Source organism: Amphibalanus amphitrite, unplaced genomic scaffold, assembly GCF_019059575.1.
Source record: "Amphibalanus amphitrite isolate SeventyFive unplaced genomic scaffold, NRLGWU_Aamphi_draft 000576F_arrow, whole genome shotgun sequence".
Classification (NCBI taxonomy): domain Eukaryota; kingdom Metazoa; phylum Arthropoda; class Thecostraca; order Balanomorpha; family Balanidae; genus Amphibalanus; species Amphibalanus amphitrite.
The window spans coordinates 23,126-45,404 of NW_024882070.1; the positions used below are offsets into that span (position 1 = coordinate 23,126).

Here is a 22,279-nt window from a genome sequence, read left to right on the forward strand (position 1 = left end):
AAACATCATGCCGCCGCGGCGGCGCGGCGGCGCGGCGGCCGGCGCTAGCCGTTACGCGCCGCCTGAATTGTAGACTGTGCCGGGGCGGGACGGTTCCGTCTTTACATCGCGCTCCTTACCGCTGATTATATTAGATTCGCGTCAAATTCGGTGAGAAGACTGAGAAATGTACAGGCAATCATATGGTTAAAGAATTTTGAAAATCGGCCGGTAACAACTTGAGTTATGAGTGTGTAAACACAAAATTGTGATTGCCGCGTTTCCCGCGTCGGCCGATGCCGCTTCAGCCGGCGACATCTTACCCTTAGCAGGCTTCTAACTGCCATATTTATTGTTGGATTATCTAGAAATTCACCATACATACTCACAAATGTTTGCTCTTTCGTATAGTGAAAGTTTTAAAAAAATCGGCCGGTAACTTTTTGAGTTATCGGCGTGTAAACGCAAAAAAGTCGCTAATATGGCAGATTTGACCACATTTGACCTCATTTGACCTTGAAGATATTGACCTAGGGTCATGAAATTCACACACAACAGAGTTCCCCATGGCCCCCACCTACCCTCCAAATTTCGTCTTTCTAGCTCCAGTGGGAGCTGAGATCTTAGGGGGGGGCGACATCCGCCCCCCCCCCTTCCACTGGGCGTAGTACTCGCAACCCTTCCACTGCGCGTGTTAAACTTGGTGGATTGCATGCTGTTATGGACGCCTACAATTTGTATATCTCGGATTTTTTATATCCGTGACCTAAGGTCAGGTCAGTGGCGTGACCTTTCCATTACAAGTCAATGGAGAAAAATGAAAATGCCTCTAGATCCGTGTGTACGCATAGGAACAGTCCAAATATTTCAGAATCACAACGATTTAGTCCACTCGTGACGACCAAGGGGTCATTTTTGCTGATAGCCTCTAGAAAGGTCATCCGAGGTCATTTGAGGCTACAAACAGTTTTTTGCCAATAACTCGCGATTGGAAAGAGATAGAACGCTGGGGATGGTTTCATTGTGTTTGTCTTGTTAAGACGCATCGACTGACATGCAACATGGCCTTTTCCGGTCAGGTCATGACCTTGACCTGAGGTCAAATTTTCAAGTTGACCTTTCAAGGTCAAATTATAGTTCATTCGACGCGTCTCGGCGAGGGGAACACGATTCTGGCAATAGAAATGTCGTGGCTTTTTGTAGTCGAAAGTTATTGTCGAAAAACACTTTTCGTAAAAACGGCTATTTTTGGAGTTTTTGCCCTCTGGAGGCTAAACCGTTGACCTGAGGTCAATATTGATAATGACCTTTTCAAAAGAAAAGTTCAAAAGCTACCGATTGCTGTTCCATGCGTTTTCCTAGCTATCATAGTTCCTGAGATAGCGGCATGTTTTCTGAAAAATATCATGACAATTGGCAAATTTTGACCTTTGATGACCTCTGGTGACCCCAATATTGCTCTAAGGTGAAAAATGACCGAAATACTTTCAAACGTACGCATTGAGAGCTATCGACTACTTTTTACCGCGTCTTTCTAGCCCTCTTAGTTTTTGAGTTAAAGGTGGGTGGTAACATATGCCCCCCCTCACTAGGGCGAAGTTGGCGGAGACCGCCACTGGGGCGCGGGTTAATAATTATGTTTGTAAATTATCGATAAGCTGCTTATAGCAGGTCACGTGATTGCTACCAGATTATGTGCTCAGAAAGCATCTTTTCAACTTCGATTTTGAACAATTATTACCTCCTTTGAGGTCAAATGATGGACGGTTTGAGGCACACGATGAAATGCTGAATCTATTGATGCCAAAATTTGTTCGTTTTTTGCATTTTTAGACTAGTATATCCTGGGTCAAACTTTGACCAGTTTGTGTGTAAACCCTATGGTGAAGGGAAAACTTCACGCCCAGCAGGCGTCATTACAGTGCTGCAAAATCGTGTTTGGTGGGGGTGGGGGCTGCCACCTTCCCACATCGTTTTTTTTTTCTTCGCAATAGCTCCTATTTTCGAACACGCTGGCGATGGAGAGCTGAGACTTAGGATACCTGACCTCAACCGCATTTTCGGGTCAGGTCAGGTCACTGACCTATGACGTCATAAAGGAGCGTCTGCACGGTCTTCAGATCAGATGTCGGAAATTCGCAACGCCCTCAGTGCCAGAGGAGCTTTTACAGGGAGATGAAACTTACCGAGCCTAGTATCCATTAGGAGTCTCACAACTTTTATTACTCGGATTTTCCTAAAGGCCACATGAGGTCAGGTCGGTCACGTGACCTCACTAGAGATGTCAATCGGATACCAACTTTTTGGTATACCGATACCCAACCGATACCAACTTGGTATTTGGTACTTCAATCCTAATGTGCTTGATGTTTTGTTGGTATCAGGAATCCTCGCAGGCAGAGGTGGGGCAGAGGTTTAACCCGGCAGGCGGTGGGCCTCCCGGCCACCATCCGCGCGGCGGGGGGGGGGGGCATTTTTTGGCCCTCCTCCCGTATCTCCGAAACTACTGGACGGATCCGGAAAATTCAAACGGCGTTCGATAGCCCTGTCAAATTTGTTGAAGGAAACCAAATTTCATTGACCTCGGGGTCACCGATGACGTCATAGGTCAGGTCAAAGATAAAATGTTTCACCGTTCACGGGGTTCTAGGGAAAGCGCTATAACACCGAGTAAGACGCATTTTGTCGAAAATTCAGAGGTGAAAAAAGCTGCTACTCGCCTGCGTGCGTAGGTGACAGCCATAGGAATAAAGAGACAGATTCGAACATCTCAGATGATGCACTTAACCCGCGCGGGGCTGGGGTCTCCAACCGAAAGCGCGGGGCTGGGGGTGGGTAAATTTTACCCCCCTGTTGTCTCCCGAACTAATGGTCCGATTTGGAAAATTCAAACGCCAATCGAAAGATCTCATCACGAACAACTAAAAACATGCACTTAATTTAAAGTTTGAGCCTTTAGGTCAAGGTCAAGGTCAGGTCAAGGGTACTGAAATTGCAAGTTTCTACAGTATCGGCCTTGCACCGTAGAAGCCGAAGAATGGACTGAGACTGATTGCCTAAAACGTGTTCTTAGGCTACCAAGACAATATTCGCTGCATAAAATATCATTCAGAGGTCAAGGTCAAGGTCAGATCAGGTCAGGTCAGGTCACCAAAAACAAAATATAGAAAAGGGCATGTGCGACACATGTTTTATGGGTCATTTTATTCATAGAATTCAATAGGCACACTCAATTGGTGATTTTGACCACATCTGGTTGAATTTCAGGTCAAGGTCAGGTCAAGGTCAGGTCAAGTGAGGTCAAATTTTGAACTTGGTTGTTAAGGCCTAAAAAGGTGTCTATCTGATGCAGTTTTTCACGGCGAATCGAATGATGCTATTTTTGTTTCCGTGCAAGGCCTAGAACTTCCAAAAAATTCATTTTTCAAAATTTTGTGTGTCGTGACACCATGAAACTTTTAAAAACTCCCACATTTTTGAACCGATTCTTCTAAAAATTGGTATGTAGGTCACGAACACCACATCTCTGACATATATTCCGGTTTTTTCGATGCACGCAAAATTTTGGATTTTATAATTATTTTCCCAAAAGTCAGTTTTTTGAAGAAAAAAATTGAGCCAAAATCCAAAATTTTCAAAAAAAAAAACGAGATAGTCATTTGATAGACAAAGTAGCATTACGTATAACCCTTTTTGTTGCGTCTTGATTCCTTTAAAAATGAAGATGTTAACGGCGTTTGAAATTTTGCCGTTTTTAGGCGAAAGTGGCGAAAATGACGTCATTAAAACGTCAATTTCTCAAAAAAATCCGACGGATTTCGCTCAAATTTTCAGGGAACGTGTCAAATTGATGTAAAAAAGGTACTGAAAGTTTCGCGGCGCTCTACGCCGCGGTTTTTGAGTTATTACAAAAATTCGCGAGGGTGGGTAAAATTTACCCCCCCCCCCCCAGCCCCGCGCGGGTTAAAATAGATAAATAGGCCGTTTCCGCTAAAATCAGAGCTGTCTTCCCATAGAGGGACACTATGACCACGGCATAAAAATTTAACAGCGTCATCTCTTTGTAGCCAGCTCCTGCTGAAAAATCCCGCCGGTACGACAGCCGGTGCGTTATGAAGCGCCATAGACAACGCAGGAAAAACGGCGACAGCGCGACAGCTCGTCCCCGCTCGTCGCCGGTTGAGCGGTGGCGGGGACTGGCGCGGCCTTGGCCGCCGCCGGAGGTAGGGAGGGACCGGGCGACGGGACGGGGGACGTCACATCTGGGCCACAACTGGGGTGAGGTCCATGACCATCGGTCCCGGGAACTTGGTAGGAGCGTTGATAATTGGTTCTGACTACTGAAGCAAAGGCAAGTGAATCAGTGACAACTGACAATCCTTTCGTGAGTTCTGATTGAACTAGATCAGGAAGCCAGGACGAGCTAGGAAGTCGATCAGACCTTAGGTAAGTTGGATGCTAGTAATTTATTTTTGTGTTGTTGTGTCACTGAAATGAGGTGATGCATTGTAATGCAGAGAGGCCGAAATTTGAAAGGTCAGTTTCTTTCTAACATTCTGGCCTCATTTCATTAGGCCTACAAACATACTGACATGCATGGTACATACTGTTTCAAGATGACTTGTAAAAAATTGGTGACAGCTAGACATTGCAAAGGTGACAGCTTTTGAGTTTTATTCACCTCTGCGAAAATTAGCGATAGGGCGTCAGTTGTCTAGTACATATGTTGCTATTAGAGGCCACTGGTCATACCAGGTCAGGTCACAGGTCAGGTCACCAAGGGTCACCACATGAACCCAACTTTACTATGGTAGTTTAACCCGTGAGTTGCTGGGGGGGGGGGTTAAACGCCCCCACTTTTTTCGCCGGGCCATAGCATAAAAACGGTGCGCCGCAGGCGCGCCAAATTTTTAGTAACTGTAGGGAATTGATTAAAGTTTACTGTGACAAAGTTTCAAAAAAATCGGTCGGAAAATTTTTGAGATATCGAGGTTTTAGTGACGTAATGATTTCCGAGTTTTCGACCAAAAACGGCATATGTTCAAAAAATCATATAAAATCACAGAATAGACATACAGACATGCCGTAAACGCCATTAGACTGCCAATACCATGAGCAATCAAATGGCTATCTTCGATTATTGATTATCGTTCCGCATTTTCCATAATCTTGAACTGAATCTTGGCAATTTTTCGTGACTACTTCACGACCATGATACATGCATTTCTTAAATTGAACTTTTTGAGCCAAACACGTACACATATGATAAAATGAATGTCACCATCGTGTTCCAGCCCCAAATTACCTATAAAACATGTGTCACAGGCTGCGAATATCAGTTTTGATTTTCGGGGATATGTGCCTACCCGGTTGACCTAACCTTGACCCTGACCTATGCTTGACTGACCCCTACATGGAGCTGACACTCTTGTAGGCCTTATATGATGGATTGTGAACCGTTTTGACAGAGTTTGTGACGAGAGGCGCCCATTGCGAAGTCCTGAAGTCCATGCTACTGAAAGCCCGATTTCGGGTGTTTGACCTGACCTTACCCGACCTGTGACCTCAAAATTCAACTTTAAAGTACTCATCTGAAGCGTCTCGTCGCGCTCTTTCGTTTGCCGCCTCGTGCGTTTCGCTGCGCCTATTGGTTCTCGAGTTATCGGCTGGGGGCGTTTAACGCCCCCCCCCCCCCAGCAAACGGTGGGTGGCGAAATACCCCAGCAACTGCCGGGTTAAAGCGGCTCCGGTGGAGCAGTATCCTTTACCGCGTTTTAATTAAAAGAGCTCTCAGCAAAGCTCCAGGGGAGTACGGTGTACTCAAAGGTTGATCTTAAATCGGCCTATAATCAGCTCCCTCTAGACGAAAAATCACGAGAATATCTTACCGTCAACACTCTAAAAGGCTTACTGATGCCCACGAGACTCGGGTTTGGTTATTCCGATCCGCACCAGCACTTTTCCAAAGGACGATGGAGGTGCTCTTAGCGGGCATCCCAGGGACGTGCGTCTTTGTGGATGACGTCGTAGTCTCGGTTAAGACGCTGCCGGAGCATAATGTCGCACTGCGAGCGGTGTTGGCGCGTATCCGTGAGGCCGGACTGCGGCTTAACAAGGACATGTGCGTTTTCCGAGCTCACAGGGTGGTGTACCTGGGTCATCAGATCAGTGGTGAGGGTATCAAACCGACAGATGACAAACTGGAGGCGATCACAGCGGCCCCGGAGCCGGAAAATGTGTCCCAGCTGTGCTGCTGGCTGAGACTGGTTAACCCTCGCCCCGTTGGGGGGGGGGCCATTTTGCCCCCCCCCTGTGGTTTTTCCTGAATAGCAAGAAAACAGCGGCGCGCAGCGCCGCCAAATTTTTAGTACCTTCCCGGGCATCAATTTGACACCTTCACACCAAATTTCAAGTCTTAGGTCACCTTAGGTCAGGAGTTATTGAGGTCAAACTGAGGTCATGTTCGAGCAAAAATGAGCAAAAAACATGCAATCTTGAAACGCTCACCAAATCTATAGTTATCAAGCAATTTCAAAGTTCTTTATATGGTCTAGTAGACAAAAAGCGGCGCTACAAAACTGCTATCTCGGATTTTCAAAATTTTTGGTTTTTGACCAAAAAATTCAAAAAATTGATTTTTTTTAGAAAAACTTTGAAAAAATCCAAAAATTTTCCGAATTTCGAAAAAACTGGAACATATGTGATAGTCCCAGCGCTCTTCTATATACATACCAAATTTCAGATCGATATCTCGTTTTTTGGCCAAGTTATAGCGAAAAAACTGTTCAAAAATGATGACGTCAAATTTTTGAACTCCATTTTTAGCAATTCTAGACCACGTACGGCAAAACAAAGACCACCATTGAACTCCCCGTGACGAGCTGCATCGATTCGATACCCATTTTATGCAAAAATATCAACTTTGAAATTTGACCTAATTTGACCTGACCTTGACCTGACCTTGACCAAAACGTGATCTAAGCTGGCCCCAAAGGCTGCCTGACCCATATAATCGCATTTGTCATGTAAAATGGACCATAAAACATGTATCACACGACACTTTCATATTGTGACCCCCCCCCGTGACCTGACCTCTGTGACCTGACCTGGTATCAGTGACCTCAAATAGCAAAATATGTGTTTGAAGAACATTTCCCCATCGATGATTTTCAATGAAAGGCATTTTACTCGATTTTACAACGCATTTCTTGAAGTGCCTGTAAACGGTGAAAATTGGACCTTTGACCTGACCTGTGACGTCATCGGTTTGACCTAGGTCAATAAAATTGGGTCACAAGGTAGTTCCCCGTTGGGGCTATCCAACGCCGTTTACCGCTTGTCGCTATGTTGCGTGGTTCTCGAGATCTTAGGGGGGGGGGCCAAAATGCCCCCCCCCCCCCAACCGGGCGCGTTGCTCGGCAGAGCCCAACGGGGCGCGGGTTAACTTCTATGGGAAGTTTCTGCGTGGGCTGGCCACTACGCTGTCACCACTGTACGCTCCTTTGCGAAAGGATGCTGTTTGGAAATGGGCGGACGCGGAAAAGGAGGCGTTTCGGGATGCCAAGCGCCTGTTACGGAGCCCTCCTGTTCTGGCACACTTTAATCCTCAGTTACCGATCACGCTGGCATGTGACGCCAGTCCGGTGGGGATCGGTTGAGTCCTCAGTCAAAAGACGCCGTCCGGCGAGCGCCCAGTAGCGTATTATTCGCGCACGCTCAATGAGACGGAGCGGCGTTACTCGCAAACAGACCGAGAGGGCTTAGCGGTGGTGGCAGGGGTCAAACATTTTCACTTTTCTTTAGCTGGCAAGACGTTCGTTATCCAAACCGATCATAAGACCCTTCTGGGTTTAATTGGCGAGATGAAATCGAATGGCTTAGCTGAAAAATGTGTGGGAAATTTTAAACGCAGTTTCAAGAAGCAGCAGTCGGGATCTGTGCACACAAAAGTTTCGAAATTTTTGTTTCATTACCGAGCGACTCCCCATACCACGACTCGCGCTACACCAGCAGAGTTGTTTTGGAGGCGGCGTATGCGAACACCGCTGAACGCTCTAGTGCCTGATTTAGGTGCGACAGTGTGGCAGACGCAAGCGAAACAGAAATTGTATCGCGATCGGCACACGGTTGGTCGTCAGGTGGCCGTAGGCGATGCTGTGTTTGTGTCTGCAGTGGACCAGCTCAGCGGTGGTGGGGGGAGGACGTGGCTGCCCGGTGTCCTGGTGGGGAGAGAGGGTGTGGAACTGTCAGTGCGACTCAGAGGTGGGCGTGTGATTCATAGACACCTCGACCTTGTGTGGACGTCTGGCCAAAATGCTTGCAATGCTGCCCATCGCAATGTCAGCATTCCCAGTGTTGGATACCCTCCCTCATGTGTGCGTGAGCCGTCCTCACGGGCCTCTGAGACGTCGCCCTCGGCAACGGAGGCCGAGGGAGACGGCCGGGGGGGGGGGGGACGTTACGCTTTGCGAGACCGTGCGCGGCTCCGTCCGCCTGAGAGACTGTCTTATGTGTAAATTGGCGACTGTCCAAAAGTGTCATGTTTTGTCCTGAGGTGGAGGGATGTAGTAGATTGCCCCACCGCTGGCTGCGCCAGTGGCCCATGTGTCGCTATACCTGGCGCCGCCCCTGACTCGGCCCGCGGCGCACGGCCTGAGCCGAGGCCGCGGTTCAATAAACCAGTACAGAACGAACCGCCGTGGTGAACAGGTCAATGAACTTGCATGTTCACATGCTGACCTCCGTGATGTGAGCTGTGTTGGGAGGGGTTTCTTGAGTTATGCGTTGGCTTCTTGGAAATTGTCGACATTCGACCTGAAAATCGGCGAACCTTTGCCTTCAATGACCTCTGGTGTCCTGATCTTTGACCTTACCAAAAAAAGTGACCGCAGTGATTTCGTCATTATTTCTGGCGCTCTTTTCCGCGTAACACTACGTGGCCCAGGAGCCGAGTTAGAAGGGGGGAGAGTGTTCAAACGATTGTTGAGATTCCATGACAAAACATCGAAACGCAAAATATCGAATCGCAAAATATCGAGTCGCATAGTATCGAAATCGCAAAATATCGAATAGCAAAATATCGAAATAGCAAAATATCGACTCGCTTAACCCTCGCCCATGTAGGGGGAGCCCCCCCCTGAGGTTTTTCTTAGCTACACGCCGAACCGTTTCAGATAGCCTGCTCAAATTTTCAGTACCCTATGGGGCATTCTTTGCGCAACTTTTGTTTTTTTTTGTCAAGGTCATGTCAGGTCACGGAGTTATGACATCATAAAGGGAACAACCTCCGGCCAGATTTACGCTAAATTGGAGATTGGTATGAATGCCGACTGACCTGACACACTTATGGGTTGTTTTAGAATCATAACTGGCTGATTTGACATTGGCACAGTGTCCGTTGACCTTTTCAAGGTTCCTAAAGGTCAAGGTCAGGTCAGTGACCTCGGTTGACCTGTAATGACTTCTTGCACTTGCATGCCTTTTCGGGGTATTTTGATGCCCTGAATTCGAATTTGCTATCCATTTTAGGCATCGCCGGTTGCTTCTTGTAGTTCATTTTGGGTCAGGGTCAGGTCAGTGACGTCACACGCCTGACGTGACCCAATGCACAAAAGACCTTGCAGACTTCCGATGCTCCCAACGCATCATTTTTAGAGTTATGACATCGAAATACACACCAAACGATAGAGAATTGATCAAGGATCACGATAGTGAAGGTTTCAAGTCGATATCTCTTACCGTTTTGCCGCAATCGGCGCGGAAATCTGAAAAAAGTTAGATTTTTCCGAAAATTTGACCTTTGACAGGTCATAAGTAGGTCAAATGTTGACCTAGGACCAAAAAATATACCACCAATCGCGAGATCTCGTTGAGAGCAATCCGTTGGTCTTTTCCGCTAAGCTCTACGACGCTCCGTTTCCAAACGCCAGGGGGGGGGGGTCGCACCTGCATGGGCGAAGGTGGCAAAATACCGTTTACGGGCGAGGGATAATATTGAAGTTGCAAAATATCGAAATGGCAAAATACCGAAAGACAAAATATCGAGCGCCAAATATCGAAAAGACAAAATATGGAAAGCAAAATATCGAAAAGACGAAACATCGAAAACAGAATATCGAAAAGGCAAAATATCGAATGCATAATATCGAAAAGACAAAATATCGAAAGCATAATATCTAAAGGACAAAGTATTGAATGCAAAATATTGAAAAGACAAAATATCGATAAAGCGAAATATCAAAAGACGACAGCATAGGCGGCACCAGGGTGGGAATTGACAAGGCACTAAAACTTGATTCCATGACAACTGAACCAGTGACAGCTGAACCAGTGACAACTAAACCATTCACAGCTGAACCGATGACAATTTAAACAGTAAACAACTGAACCAGTGGACAGCTGAACCAGTGGACAACTAAATAATAAGTTGATTCAACCCTTCCCGTTATTGGCGTTTCATTAGAAGGAAACAGTTACATTTGATCTAAAATAATAATCAAACCTGATCAAACCTAACCCAACCTAACCTAACCCGCGCCCTGCCTGGGGGGGGGTGTTTGAACACCCCCCCCCTTGTGGTTTTTCGCGAATATCTCAAAAACGGCGGCGCGGAGCGCCGCCGTTTTTGGTACACCTTATCATACATCAATTCTACACATGTTGTAAAAATTTCAGACCAAGGTCATTCAAGGTCAGGTCACCAGGTCACTTGAAGTGACCTCACCTCATAAAAAGTTTCAATGTCTGTCATAGCTACACCGAGTGACCGATCGCTTTGAAACTTTCAGCGATTGCTAAGGGCAATAGCATGTACAAAATGTATATCTCAGAATTTTGATATCGATGACCTAAGGTCAGGTCAATTTTGCGACCTCCCCATTATAAGTCAATGGGAGAAAATTGAAATGCGCCTCTTTTGGACGAAAGACATTATAAACACTCCCAAACACCGAATTACAAGTGGTTTAGACACACTGAACATGAAAATGGTGTCCGTGACCCTTGTTTGTGCCCTGAGGTCATCTTAGGTCACGAATGGTATCTAACAGTTTTTTTCGCAAATAACTTTTGATAGAGGCATGCTAGAGCGATGAAAACGCCTTATATGTGTTCAGCTCGACTATACGGATCGACTGATATGCAACATGACCCTTTCCGGTCAGGTCATGACCTTGACCTGAGGTCAAATTTTCAAGTTGACCTTTCAAGGTCAAGTTATAGTTCATTCAATGCGTCTTGACGAGAGGAACACGATGCCGGTAACAGTAAGCTCGTACAAGGCTTGGGTCAAAAGTTATTGCAGAAAAACTGTTTCCGAAAAAATCGGCTATTTTTGCAGTTTTTGCCCCCTGCAGGCAAAACTGTTGACGTTAGGTCAAATCTGAGAGAATTACTCAGAAAGGGCGTTAATAGGGCTATCGAATGCACTTTTCCGCGGCGCTGTAGCTCTATTGGTTCCCGAGTTATGCGTTAGCTTCTTGGAAATTTTCGACATTCGACCTGGAAATCGGCGAAATTTTGCCTTCAATGACCTCTGGTGACCTGACCTTTGACCTGACCAAAAAATTGACCAAAGTGATTTCGTCATTATTTTTTGACGCTCTTTCGAACGCCGCCTTCCGCGTATCGCTACGTGGCCCAGGAGCCGAGTTACAAGGGGGGTGTTCAAACACCCCCCCCCCCAGCAGGGCGTGGAAATCCAGGACCCCCAGCCGGGCGCGGGCTAACCTAACCTAATCTAGCCTAACCTAGCCCAACCCAACCCTCCCCAACACAGCCTGTGATGTTTTTTTTCATTTCAAAGCAAGAAGTGTCGGAAATTGCAGTGCATCAGCGATTCTTTTCAAGATTCTGCTTTCGATATTTTGTCTTTGCGATATTCTCATTACCGATAATTTGTCTTTTCGATATCTAGCATTCGATATTTCGTCTTTTCGATATTTTGCTTTCGATAATTTGTCTTTTCGATATTTTGCTTTCCATATTTTGTCTTTTCGATATTTTGCATTCTATATTTTGTCTTTCGATAGTTTGCAGCTTCGATATTATGCCATTCGATATTTTGCGATTTCGATATTTTGCGATTCGATATTTTGCCATCTCGATATTCTGCTTTTCGATATTCTGCTTTTCGATATTTCGCAACTTCGATATTTTTCCATTTCGATATTTTGCTTTCGATATTTTGTCACTTCGATATTTTACCTTCGATATTTTGCGATTCGATATTTTGCATTTCGATATTTTATCCGGAACCCTGTTCAAGCATCCCCCCTCCCAACAGGGCGTGGAAATCCAGGACCCCCAGCGGGGCTCGGGATATGATGTTGCTCCCATGGGATTAGGGTGGGTGTCAAGGTCACCTGAGGGTCAGATCAGGTCATTGACCTTTGATGGCTTTGGTTTAGTTTTTTAATTTAACTCTCGCCCTGGCAGAGGGGTCGATGCGACCCCCCCTAAGGTTTTTCGAAGATAGCGTAAAAACGGCGGCGCACAGCGCCCCCAAATTTGGCACAGCTTATGGTGCAACCTTTTTACATACGACCTGAAAATTTCAGGTCCGGGTGACCTTGGGTCAGGTCACCAGGTCAGAAAAACCGGTACAAGGTCATGGTCAAATTTCAATTTTCTTTTTGCACCTGTCCAACTCACAGTTTTTGACTGATTTCCTTCAAACTTTCAGGATGTGCTAAGTTCACCGAGTTGTATAACATATAGTCCGGCTTTTTTGAGGTCACTGACCTGAGGTCAGTTAGAGGTCATTACGTCGTAATGTTAAGCCTATGGGAAAATACTAAATTCGGAAAATACTGGAGATATCCGCTTCGTTCTATCACTTTTGTGCTTTTAAACCACGGTACTTAACAGCAGGTCACTTTTTGCTTCTTTGTTTGGTGTACTTATCCATGGGTCAGGTCAAATGAGGTCAACTGAGGTCAAATGACGTTATTGCCAATAACTTGGCACATAATGACGCTAGAGCTTAAAAAATGGTATCATTGTGTTCCTGGTGATCAGCCGAGTCGAATGATATGCGATATGATGCAATTTGGTTAACTTGAACTTAATTTATTAATTTAAGTTTACTTAAAATTTAAGAAAAACTTTAAGTACACTTAAGCAAGTTAAAAAGTATATCATTCGACGCGCCTTGACGTGCTGAGTTCACTGGTGCTTTTCTTTTTGCTCTATCTTAATTAGATCAAAAGTTATAAGCGAAAAACTTTTGACCGTTTTTTAGCGAAATTTTTACATTTATACCCCCCAAAACCCCCCTAAATATTGACCTAGAGCAACCAAATTTGCACAGGGGCGAGAACTCCAGGGGGCCCACCTACCTACCAAATTGGGTGTTTCTAGGTGTCATAGGAGCCAATCGCGAGGGCCGAGGGGGGGGGGGTCGTATCGACCCCCCCTGCCAGGCCGTGTTATGAAAAATGCCCTGCCAGGGCGAGGGTTAAATGTTTCTGGCTTCTGGGCTAGTTTTTGGAGCTGAATTCACATTTAGCATCCATTTGAACATTTACGGTTTATTCTTGGTGCCTTCGTAACACGTTACGAAGCCTTTAGAGGCGGTTGACACCTACTACGAATACCCGGCAAAACCCTTACTGGTTGACCTGATCTGACCTGACCCGACTTGACCTAAATGCATGAAGACATCATTTATTATGGCATAACTAACATGATATTCGTGATCAGCACCCCGAAAAACCACGTAGCTGCCATGCTTTACGACGTTCTGACAGGTCCCGATTTCCCCGACTTTTGGGTTATTGACCTGACCTGGAAGATCGACCGATGACCTAGGACCTTCCCTCGCCCGCACATGCCATTTTCCCATCCTAGAACGCACATGGGGATTTGCCATTTTCCAGCGGGGAGATATCGCCACCGTCACCGGAAGGTCAGGTCAGGTCATTGACCTTTGATGACTTCGGTTCAGTTTTTTTTTTATTTAAATGTTGCCAGCCCCCCCGCGCCATTTCGTTCCTGTTGGAGATAGAGCTTAGCGGTAAAGACCAAAAAGATTCTTTGGGGAGACGCGAATCCAATGATACCCAGTTTTACCTTCTCAGGTCAGTCACTGACCTTCCAGTTCAGGTCATACTAAAAATTGTTGCTGTTTGGGTCACCGTTGGATATCAAGTGCGCTGCTTATCATATACCGATGACGATGCTGTTTTCTGGTGCCAAGCCAGCTAGAACCTCTTTGTCTCACAACCCGACCAGGTTTTTGCTGCTGAGGTCATTTCAGGTCAAGTTAGGTCAAGGTCAATTATATGTGTTTGTATGTCTGTGTGTGTCTGTGTGTATACTGATGTGTGCACCGATTGTTTTTGTGTCCATATTACATGAAATCATGATCTGAGAAGCTTTTACAAAAAATGCAGTAAAAAAACTTCACAAAAAGTAAATTCAGCTTGCCTAAAACGCAATTATCTTAGATGACCTAGGTTGACCTTGACCCTGACCTTGACACCTGTACATTAGGGGTACCCATTTTTGGGTCAATTTTTCAAATTTTAGGTGGGGGTGGATTTTCCCATTATTTGGTCTATTCTGATTTCATCTATGCCAAAAATAGCGAAATCAAACGATTTCTAGGGGTCGCGAATTCAAAATGAAAATGCCAGTTTTAGCGAAAAATCGACCAAATTAATGCTATTTTATTTTGGAACAAGGTTACCATGCTAACAGGTGGGAGTCAATTTTCCCATTATTTGGTCCATTCTGATTCCATTTGTGCCAAAAATAACGAAACCAAACTATTTCTAGAGGTCACGTATTCAAAATGAAAAGGTCAATTTTAGCGGAAAATCGACCAAATTAACCCGCGCCCTGATGGGGGGGGCCATTTTGGCCCCCCCCCCCTGTGGTTTTTCTGAAATAGCGAGAAAACGGCGGCGCGCAGCGCCGCCAAATTTTGGGTACCTTACCGGACATCAATTTGACACCTTCACACAAAATTTCAAGTCACAGGTCACCTCAGGTCAGGAGTTATTGAGGTCAAACTGAGGTCATGTTCGAGTAAAAATGAGCAAAAAACATGACATCTTGAAACGCTCACCAATTCTACAGTTCACAAGCAATTTTAAAGTTCTTTATGTGGTTGTGTAGAGAAAAGACGGCGCTACAAAACTGCTATCTCGGATTTTTGAAATTTTTGGATTTTGACCCCCAAAAATCAAAAAAATTGATTTTTTTAGAAAAACTCAAAAAATTTCCAAAATTTTTTCGAATTTCGAGAAAAACGGAATATATGTGATAGTCCCTGCGCTCTTCGATATACATACCAAATTTTAGATCGATAGCTCTTTTTTTGGCCAAGTTATAGCGAAAAAACTGTTAACCCGCGCCCTGCTGGGGGGGGTGTTTGAACACCCCCCCTTGTGGTTTTTCGCGAATATCTCAAAAACGGCGGCGCGGAGCGCCGCCGTTTTTGGTACACCTTATCATACATCAATTCTACACATGTTGTGAAAATTTCAGACCAAGGTCATTCAAGGTCAGGTCACCAGGTCACTTGAAGTGACCTCACCTCATAAAAAGTTTCAATGTCTGTCATAGCTACACCGAGTGACCGATCGCTTTGAAACTTTCAGCGATTGCTAAGAGCAATAGCATGTACAAAATGTATATCTCAGAATTTTGATATCGATGACCTAAGGTCAGGTCAATTTTGCGACCTCCCCATTATAAGTCAATGGGAGAATATTGAAATGCGCCTCTTTTGGACGAAAGACATTATAAACACTCCCAAACACTGAATTACAAGTGGTTTAGACACACTGAACATGAAAATGGTGTCCGTGACCCCTGTTTATGCCCTGAGGTCATCTTAGGTCACGAATGGTATCTAACAGTTTTTCGCAAATAACTTTTGATAGAGGCATGCTAGAGCGATGAAAATGCCTTAGATGTGTTCAGCTCGACGATACGGATCGACTGATATGCAACATGACCCTTTCCGGTCAGGTCATGACCTTGACCTGAGGTCAAATTTTCAAGTTGACCTTTCAAGGTCAAGTTATAGTTCATTCGATGCGTCTTGACGAGAGGAACACGATGCCGGTAAAAGTAAGCTCGTACAAGGCTTGGGTCAAAAGTTATTGCAGAAAAACTGTTTCCGAAAAAATCGGCTATTTTTGCAGTTTTTGCCCCCTGCAGGCAAAACCGTTGAAGCTAGGTCAAATCTGAGAAAATTACTCAGAAAGGGCGTTAATAGGGCTATCGAATGCGCTTTTCCGCGGCGCTGTAGCTCTATTGGTTCCCGAGTTATGCGTTGGCTTCTTGGAAATTGTCGACATTCGACCTGGAAATCGGCGAAATTTTGCCTTCAATGACCTCTGGTGACCTGACCTTTGACCTGACCAAAAAATTGACCGAAGTGATTTCCTCATTATTTTTGACGCTCTTTCGAACGCCGCCTTCCGCGTATCGCTACGTGGCCCAGGAGCCGAGTTAGAAGGGGGGGGGGGTGTTCAAACACCCCCCCCAGCAGGGCGTGGAAATCCAGGACCCCCAGCCGGGCGCGGGTTAAAAATTGATGACGTCAAATTTTTGAACTCAATTTTTAGCAATTCTAGACCTCGTAGCGCAAAACGGAGACCACCATTGAACTCCCCGTGACGAACTGCATCGAATCGATACCCATTTTATGCAAAAATATCAACTTTGAAATTTGACCTAATTTGACCTGACCTTGACCTGACCTTGACCTGACCTTGACCAAAACGTGACCTAAGCTGGTCCTAAAGTCTGTCTGACCCACATAATCGCATTTGTCATGTAAAATGGACCATAAAACATGTATCACACGACACTTTCATATTGTGACCCCCCAGTGACCTGACCTCTGTGACCTGACCTGGTATCAGTGACCTCAAATAGCAAAATATGTGTTTGAAGAACATTTCCCCATCGATGATTTTCAATGAAATGCATTTTACACGATTTTACAACGCATTTCTTGAAATGCCTGTAAACGGTGAAAATTCGACCTTTGACCTGACCTGTGACGTCATCGGTTTGACCGAGGTCAATGAAATTGGGTCACAAGGTAGTTCCCTGTTGGGGCTATCCAACACCGTTTACCGCTTGTCGCTATGTTGCGTGGTTCTCGAGATCTGAGGGGGGAGGGGCCAAAATGGCCCCCCCCCCATCAGACCGCGTTGCTCGGCAGACCCCATCTGGGCGCGGGTTAACATTTTTTATGTTTTGGACAAAGTTACTATGCCAACGGTTTGGGGTCGATTTTATCATTATTTGCTCCGTTCTGGATCTAGCAGTGACAGAAATAACGATATCAGACCAGTTTTAGGGATCGCGAGCTTGCATTGGAAGTTTTAATTTTACTTGGAAAAATGACTTCATATGAATGGATATGAATGCGCAAAGCCTGAATGTGTTGCAGTGGTATTAATGACTGTTGGACACCGTGCAACATTGCTTTAGTTGTAGATATATTCGACGTGCAGCGGTAAAAGAGAGCACCAAAAATATCATTTTGGTCAATGAACAGCATATGCTCAGTTACACTCACTGTGGCTTAGACCGTCATTCGTACCTACATATACACAAGACCGTAACTCTTAGAACGACTGGCTATGTAGTCAGAGGGCTCAAATCAGTGATCGAAGCTTTCTCATTAGGACCATTTAGTTTTCAATGAGTCGTCTTATTCAGCAAAAGAAATGACTGAACCCCAGGACGTAAACAATGAATATTGACACAATCTGGGTGGGAGGGGCATTAAAAGCCGTTACGGATGTGACGATATAACTCGTGTGTCGTATTGTAACGGAAATATGGCATGAAGTAGATAAATAAGTTGTTAATGGCCTATTTATATCTTTAACGAGGTGAAAACAGCACTGAAGCTATGCCGGTATGCATGACCTTTGCCAATTCGCTAGCCGACCTCCCCTATAGTCCCGGAGTTGCAGACACGGCTGAGGGAGGGGCGCAAGCTTTTTACCACCGCGCCGTTGGGTGACTGCTGTATGAATGTAGCTTTGCCCATCTCCCACAAACACCCACACCCACATACAGACTTTTGTTTAGACTGTTGACATATTGTTGACTTGAGACGGGTGCAGATATCATGCCATGGAACTAGTGCCTGGTGATGGCCGCTGCCAGCAGCGTCCTTGCAAGATAACGGACCTTACGTTGCACTCTACAGGCCCAGTCCAAACCCTCAGATGGTGCAGAACTGAAGTCGAATGGCATTGCCTAAAGCTGGAAATTAGGAAGGTACCAAGTCTAAACGACTCAGCCAACTCCGAGGCAGATCCGTTTACTGACTCCTGGCATTGCCTGGGGGCCGACACATTGGGTGGGCCATGGACCTTAGGTGGCGGAACTAGTTCTCCTCGTCTTCAGCCTCTGCACGCACACTCTTTTATATGACGCCGCGTCCTGGTTACCACCATATACGGCCCATGCAGGATGAAAATCTTCTGCTTCATTAGGTTCTTCAGATTCAGACGCCAATTACCTCAGATCACAAGTGATCTGTGCAAGGAGCTGTGAAAGGTCTTCGTCACTTATCAGCTATGCACGTATCAGCGCATGGCTAGTCGCCCGTGGTCGAAAATGCAAAGTCGTAAATGATGTGCAATGTGCATTGTATCGGAAACTCTTACACTTAAGACGTGTACTCGTATCTGTCCCCACTGAAGAAATGGAATAGTAGGTACATGGTTGGTAGGCATGGAAAGAATCGACGCTTTGGAGTTTATGTTTTTGGATTAGAAGTTGATATTTTTGGGTAGAACACCCAGATTTATTCTACCTTGTCTCATGCGTGTATTACATCGTAGCCGTCAGCGACAGTAGCGGTGGAACACCTTCAATTAGGGGGGGGGGGGGGCACTGCCGACTTTTGGTCCCATTCTTTCCATGCAACGCCCCTAGGGCTAATGTTAAAATGCCAAAATTAAAGGGGGCACGGTGCCCCGGTGCCCTCCCCGTTCCGCCGCCTGTGGTCAGCGATCAGCACTGCTTGTGGAAGTAGGTATACGGTCAAAATGGTTTGATCGTTTTTGAATTACATGGTTTGAAGTCCATTCGGAGCCATAACCTGTGAGATGTATCCTGAGCTAATTTGCGGAAACTTTAATTGTATGGACACAAAAAGCCTGTCATGAACTGAGATGTGGCAACTGAAACGTCATATTTAAGTTTGACCTCACAGGTCATCAAAGGTCACCAATACCAAAGGTCACCAAAGGTCACATGAAGGCAGAAGATATCAAAAATGATTACACGCCGACCAGAATGATACCAACAACAGGAGCAAAACATCACGGCGCTTTTCACCAAATGTTGCAATATCGACTTGTATTGATCGCTAGTAAGGCATTTAACCGGAACCACGTGATGGAGCACATCGATCTGGATGAAAAAGGAGCGCTCAATGACCCCTCTACCCGACTTTCGAAACAAAAAGTTTGCCTTTGGTGCGATTTACTATCAGCGTAAAATAGGCATATTTCTAGGTAAATACGCAAATTTCAATCTCAATTCGCGACCCCTAAACCACCTTTGATTTCAATATTTTTGGCATCATTGGAATCAGGAGCCGCGAAATAATGGGGAAAACTACCCCCACCCTCAAATTTCCAAAATCGGGAAAAATGGGTACCCCTACTGTACATCGTCGAACAACATGTTCCATGATAGGTGGGAGGTAAGACTGGCAAAAAAGGCCGAAATCAAGGTGTCAAAAGCTCACAAAGCCCATGGCAAACGTAAGATGCTGTGAATTGGCCATTTGGGTCATGACATGACCTGAAAAAGAAGGTCATATCTCCAAAACAAAACATCACAGAAACTTTAGAGTTTAAGTGGACATCAAGAAAGGTTAGCGGAGCAGCTATACCAAAAATCAGCCTTCTAGCTCAAAAATGTTGAGTGCAGAGCAGAAAGACTACCTGGGGGAGGGGGGGTGGTGGTGGCAACCCCCCCTTGTGCGGGCGAGGGTTAAAATTGGGTATCAACGGCTTTCTCACGTGACGGGCAACACGCTCGTTTTTACCGTGAAGTGCTAGCTCGATCAGGGGCCAAAGGCGAGGGGGGTCGTATCCCCCCCCCCCGTGTGCCGTCGAAGGACGCAAAATGGCCTGTGCCGGCGAGGGTTAACCCGCCTGGGGTCTGTGTATAACGCGCCCTACTGTGGGGCAGGGGGCTCCTAACTCCGAAACTATTGGGCCGACTTCGTCAAAATTCAAACAGTATCTGATAGCCTTGTAAAAACTGTCCAGACAAGCCTAATTTCATTGACCTCGAGGTCACCGATGACGTTACAGGTCAGGTCAAAGTAAAAATTATCAATGTTTTGCTTGTTCACATTTTGGGCTCTGGCTGCCGTCTTACAAGTCAGATCAGGCTGATTTTTTGAAAACACACTCGTGAATAGATGCCTTTGATATCCTGAGGGTACCACACTTGTACTTTGATTTTCAGGTGAGGGTCAGGTCATCATAGGTCACGGAAATCTTATATAATAAGTCGGTCGAGTGACACATGTTTTATGGTTCATTTAGGCCATAGCTTTCGAAATCGGTGTCGCCTGTCATTTGAGGCCATTTTTATCTGAATATAGCTGAGGTCAGGTCACTTTCAGGTCAAAAAAGGTCAAATTTTAAAGTTGAAATTTTTCACTAGAAAACATGTCTATCGGATGCAGTTTGAGCTGAGGAACACGATGGTTCTATTTATTTCGGTGTACAATGTCAAATTCGTACTGAAAAATTGATTTGAAGAATTTAAAAATGTGAAATTTTGCTATAATGCGTGTAGCTTGGCCATTTTTGAAGATATCTGGCTAAAACCTCCTAGAGTAAGTCATAAGCATGTGTTCTATCATACCTATATATTCCGTTTTTTTTTCGAAAAATCAAAATCTTTTTTAAAAAAAGATAAGACTACAAATTTTGAATTTTAATAAACATAACTTTCTAAACTTTTTTACAATTTTGAAAATCCGAGATAACAGTTTGATAGCGCTGTCCATTCTGAGTCCTCTCATGCAACGAAATTGGACCTAGCTAAAAAACTGAGCTCTTGGGAGCGATTCCCGTGGTTCAATGTTTTGCGTCGAAATCGGACGAACATGACGTCACTCTGACGTCATTTCCGGCCCACCTATGATAGATACGAAGTTGAAATTAAAAAAAGGTCAAATTGATGCAGCTGAAGGTACTGAAAGTTTAGCGGCGATACGTCAAGCGGTTTAGAAGCTATTGCAGAAAACCCCCAGTGCAGTGGGTCGCGGATTGAAGGTGTTTACCTCGGGTCGAGGTCAGGACAGTGGTCTAATCGTGCGCAGGGAGAAGAGACCTGGGATCGAACTTCCACATTAGAGAAACGAATTAGTTTTTTTACTACTCTGAAACGTCACGGATGTATGTATGTGTTTATGATTGTTGTGCCCTATCCAAGGAATGACACTTTCTGGCGGACCTGAGGGTGTGGCTGACCCGAGACCTGTACTTTCCGCTCAGGAGGTGCGTCCCCTCATGGACCGCCTGTGCGACGAGCTGAAGGGTCTGAAGGAAGCCGTCATAACTCTGATTGGACAGCAGTGGCCGCCGGCGGCCGGCCCGCACACCCGGCCCCAGAGTTCCGCGGAGCTGCGGGACGCGGTGCTGGCCGACGTTCGCGACATGCTGAACGAGGAGCTGCGGCAGCTGCGCCGAGAGCTGCAGAAGCTGAGCGTGAGTCAGGGGGACGTCTCATTGTGTTTGTCTTGTTGAGACGCATCGACTGATATGCATCATGACCTTTTCCGGTAAGGTCATGACCTTGACCTGAGGTCAAATTTTGAAGTTACCCTTCAATGTCAAATTATAGTTCTTTCGACGCGTCTCGACGAGGGGAACACGATTCTGTTAATAAAAATGTGGTGGCTTTTGGTAGTCGAAAGTTATTGTCGAAAAACACTTTTCGTGAAAACAGCTATTTTTGGAGTTTTTGCCCTCTGGAGGCTAAACCGTTGACCTGAGGTCAATATTGATACGACCTTTTCAAAAGAAGAGTTCAAAAGCTATCGATTGCTTTTCCATGCTTTTTTCTAGCTACCATAGTACCTGAGATAGCGGCATGTTTTCTGAAAAATATCATGACAATTGGCAAATTTTGACCTTTGATGACGTCTGGTGACCCCAATGTTGCTCTAAGGTGAAAAATGACCGTAATACTTTCAAACGTACGCATTGAGAGCTATCGACTGCTTTTTACCGCGTCTTTCTAGCCCTCTTAGTTTTTGAGTTAGAGGTGGGTGGTAACATAT

General features: G+C 45.5%; 1 protein-coding gene across 1 annotated transcript in view; it reads left to right on the top strand.

Moving 5' to 3' along the window:
• Positions 1 to 22,279, top strand: part of LOC122394153 (nucleoporin NUP100/NSP100-like) — an 80,744-nt gene that overhangs the window by 5,917 nt on the left and 52,548 nt on the right. The window contains exon 2 of the mRNA XM_043390812.1: positions 21,492 to 21,704. Within this exon, the coding sequence (XP_043246747.1) occupies positions 21,507 to 21,704 (198 nt within the window). The 5' untranslated portion in view covers positions 21,492 to 21,506. The remainder of the gene's footprint in view (positions 1 to 21,491; positions 21,705 to 22,279) is intronic.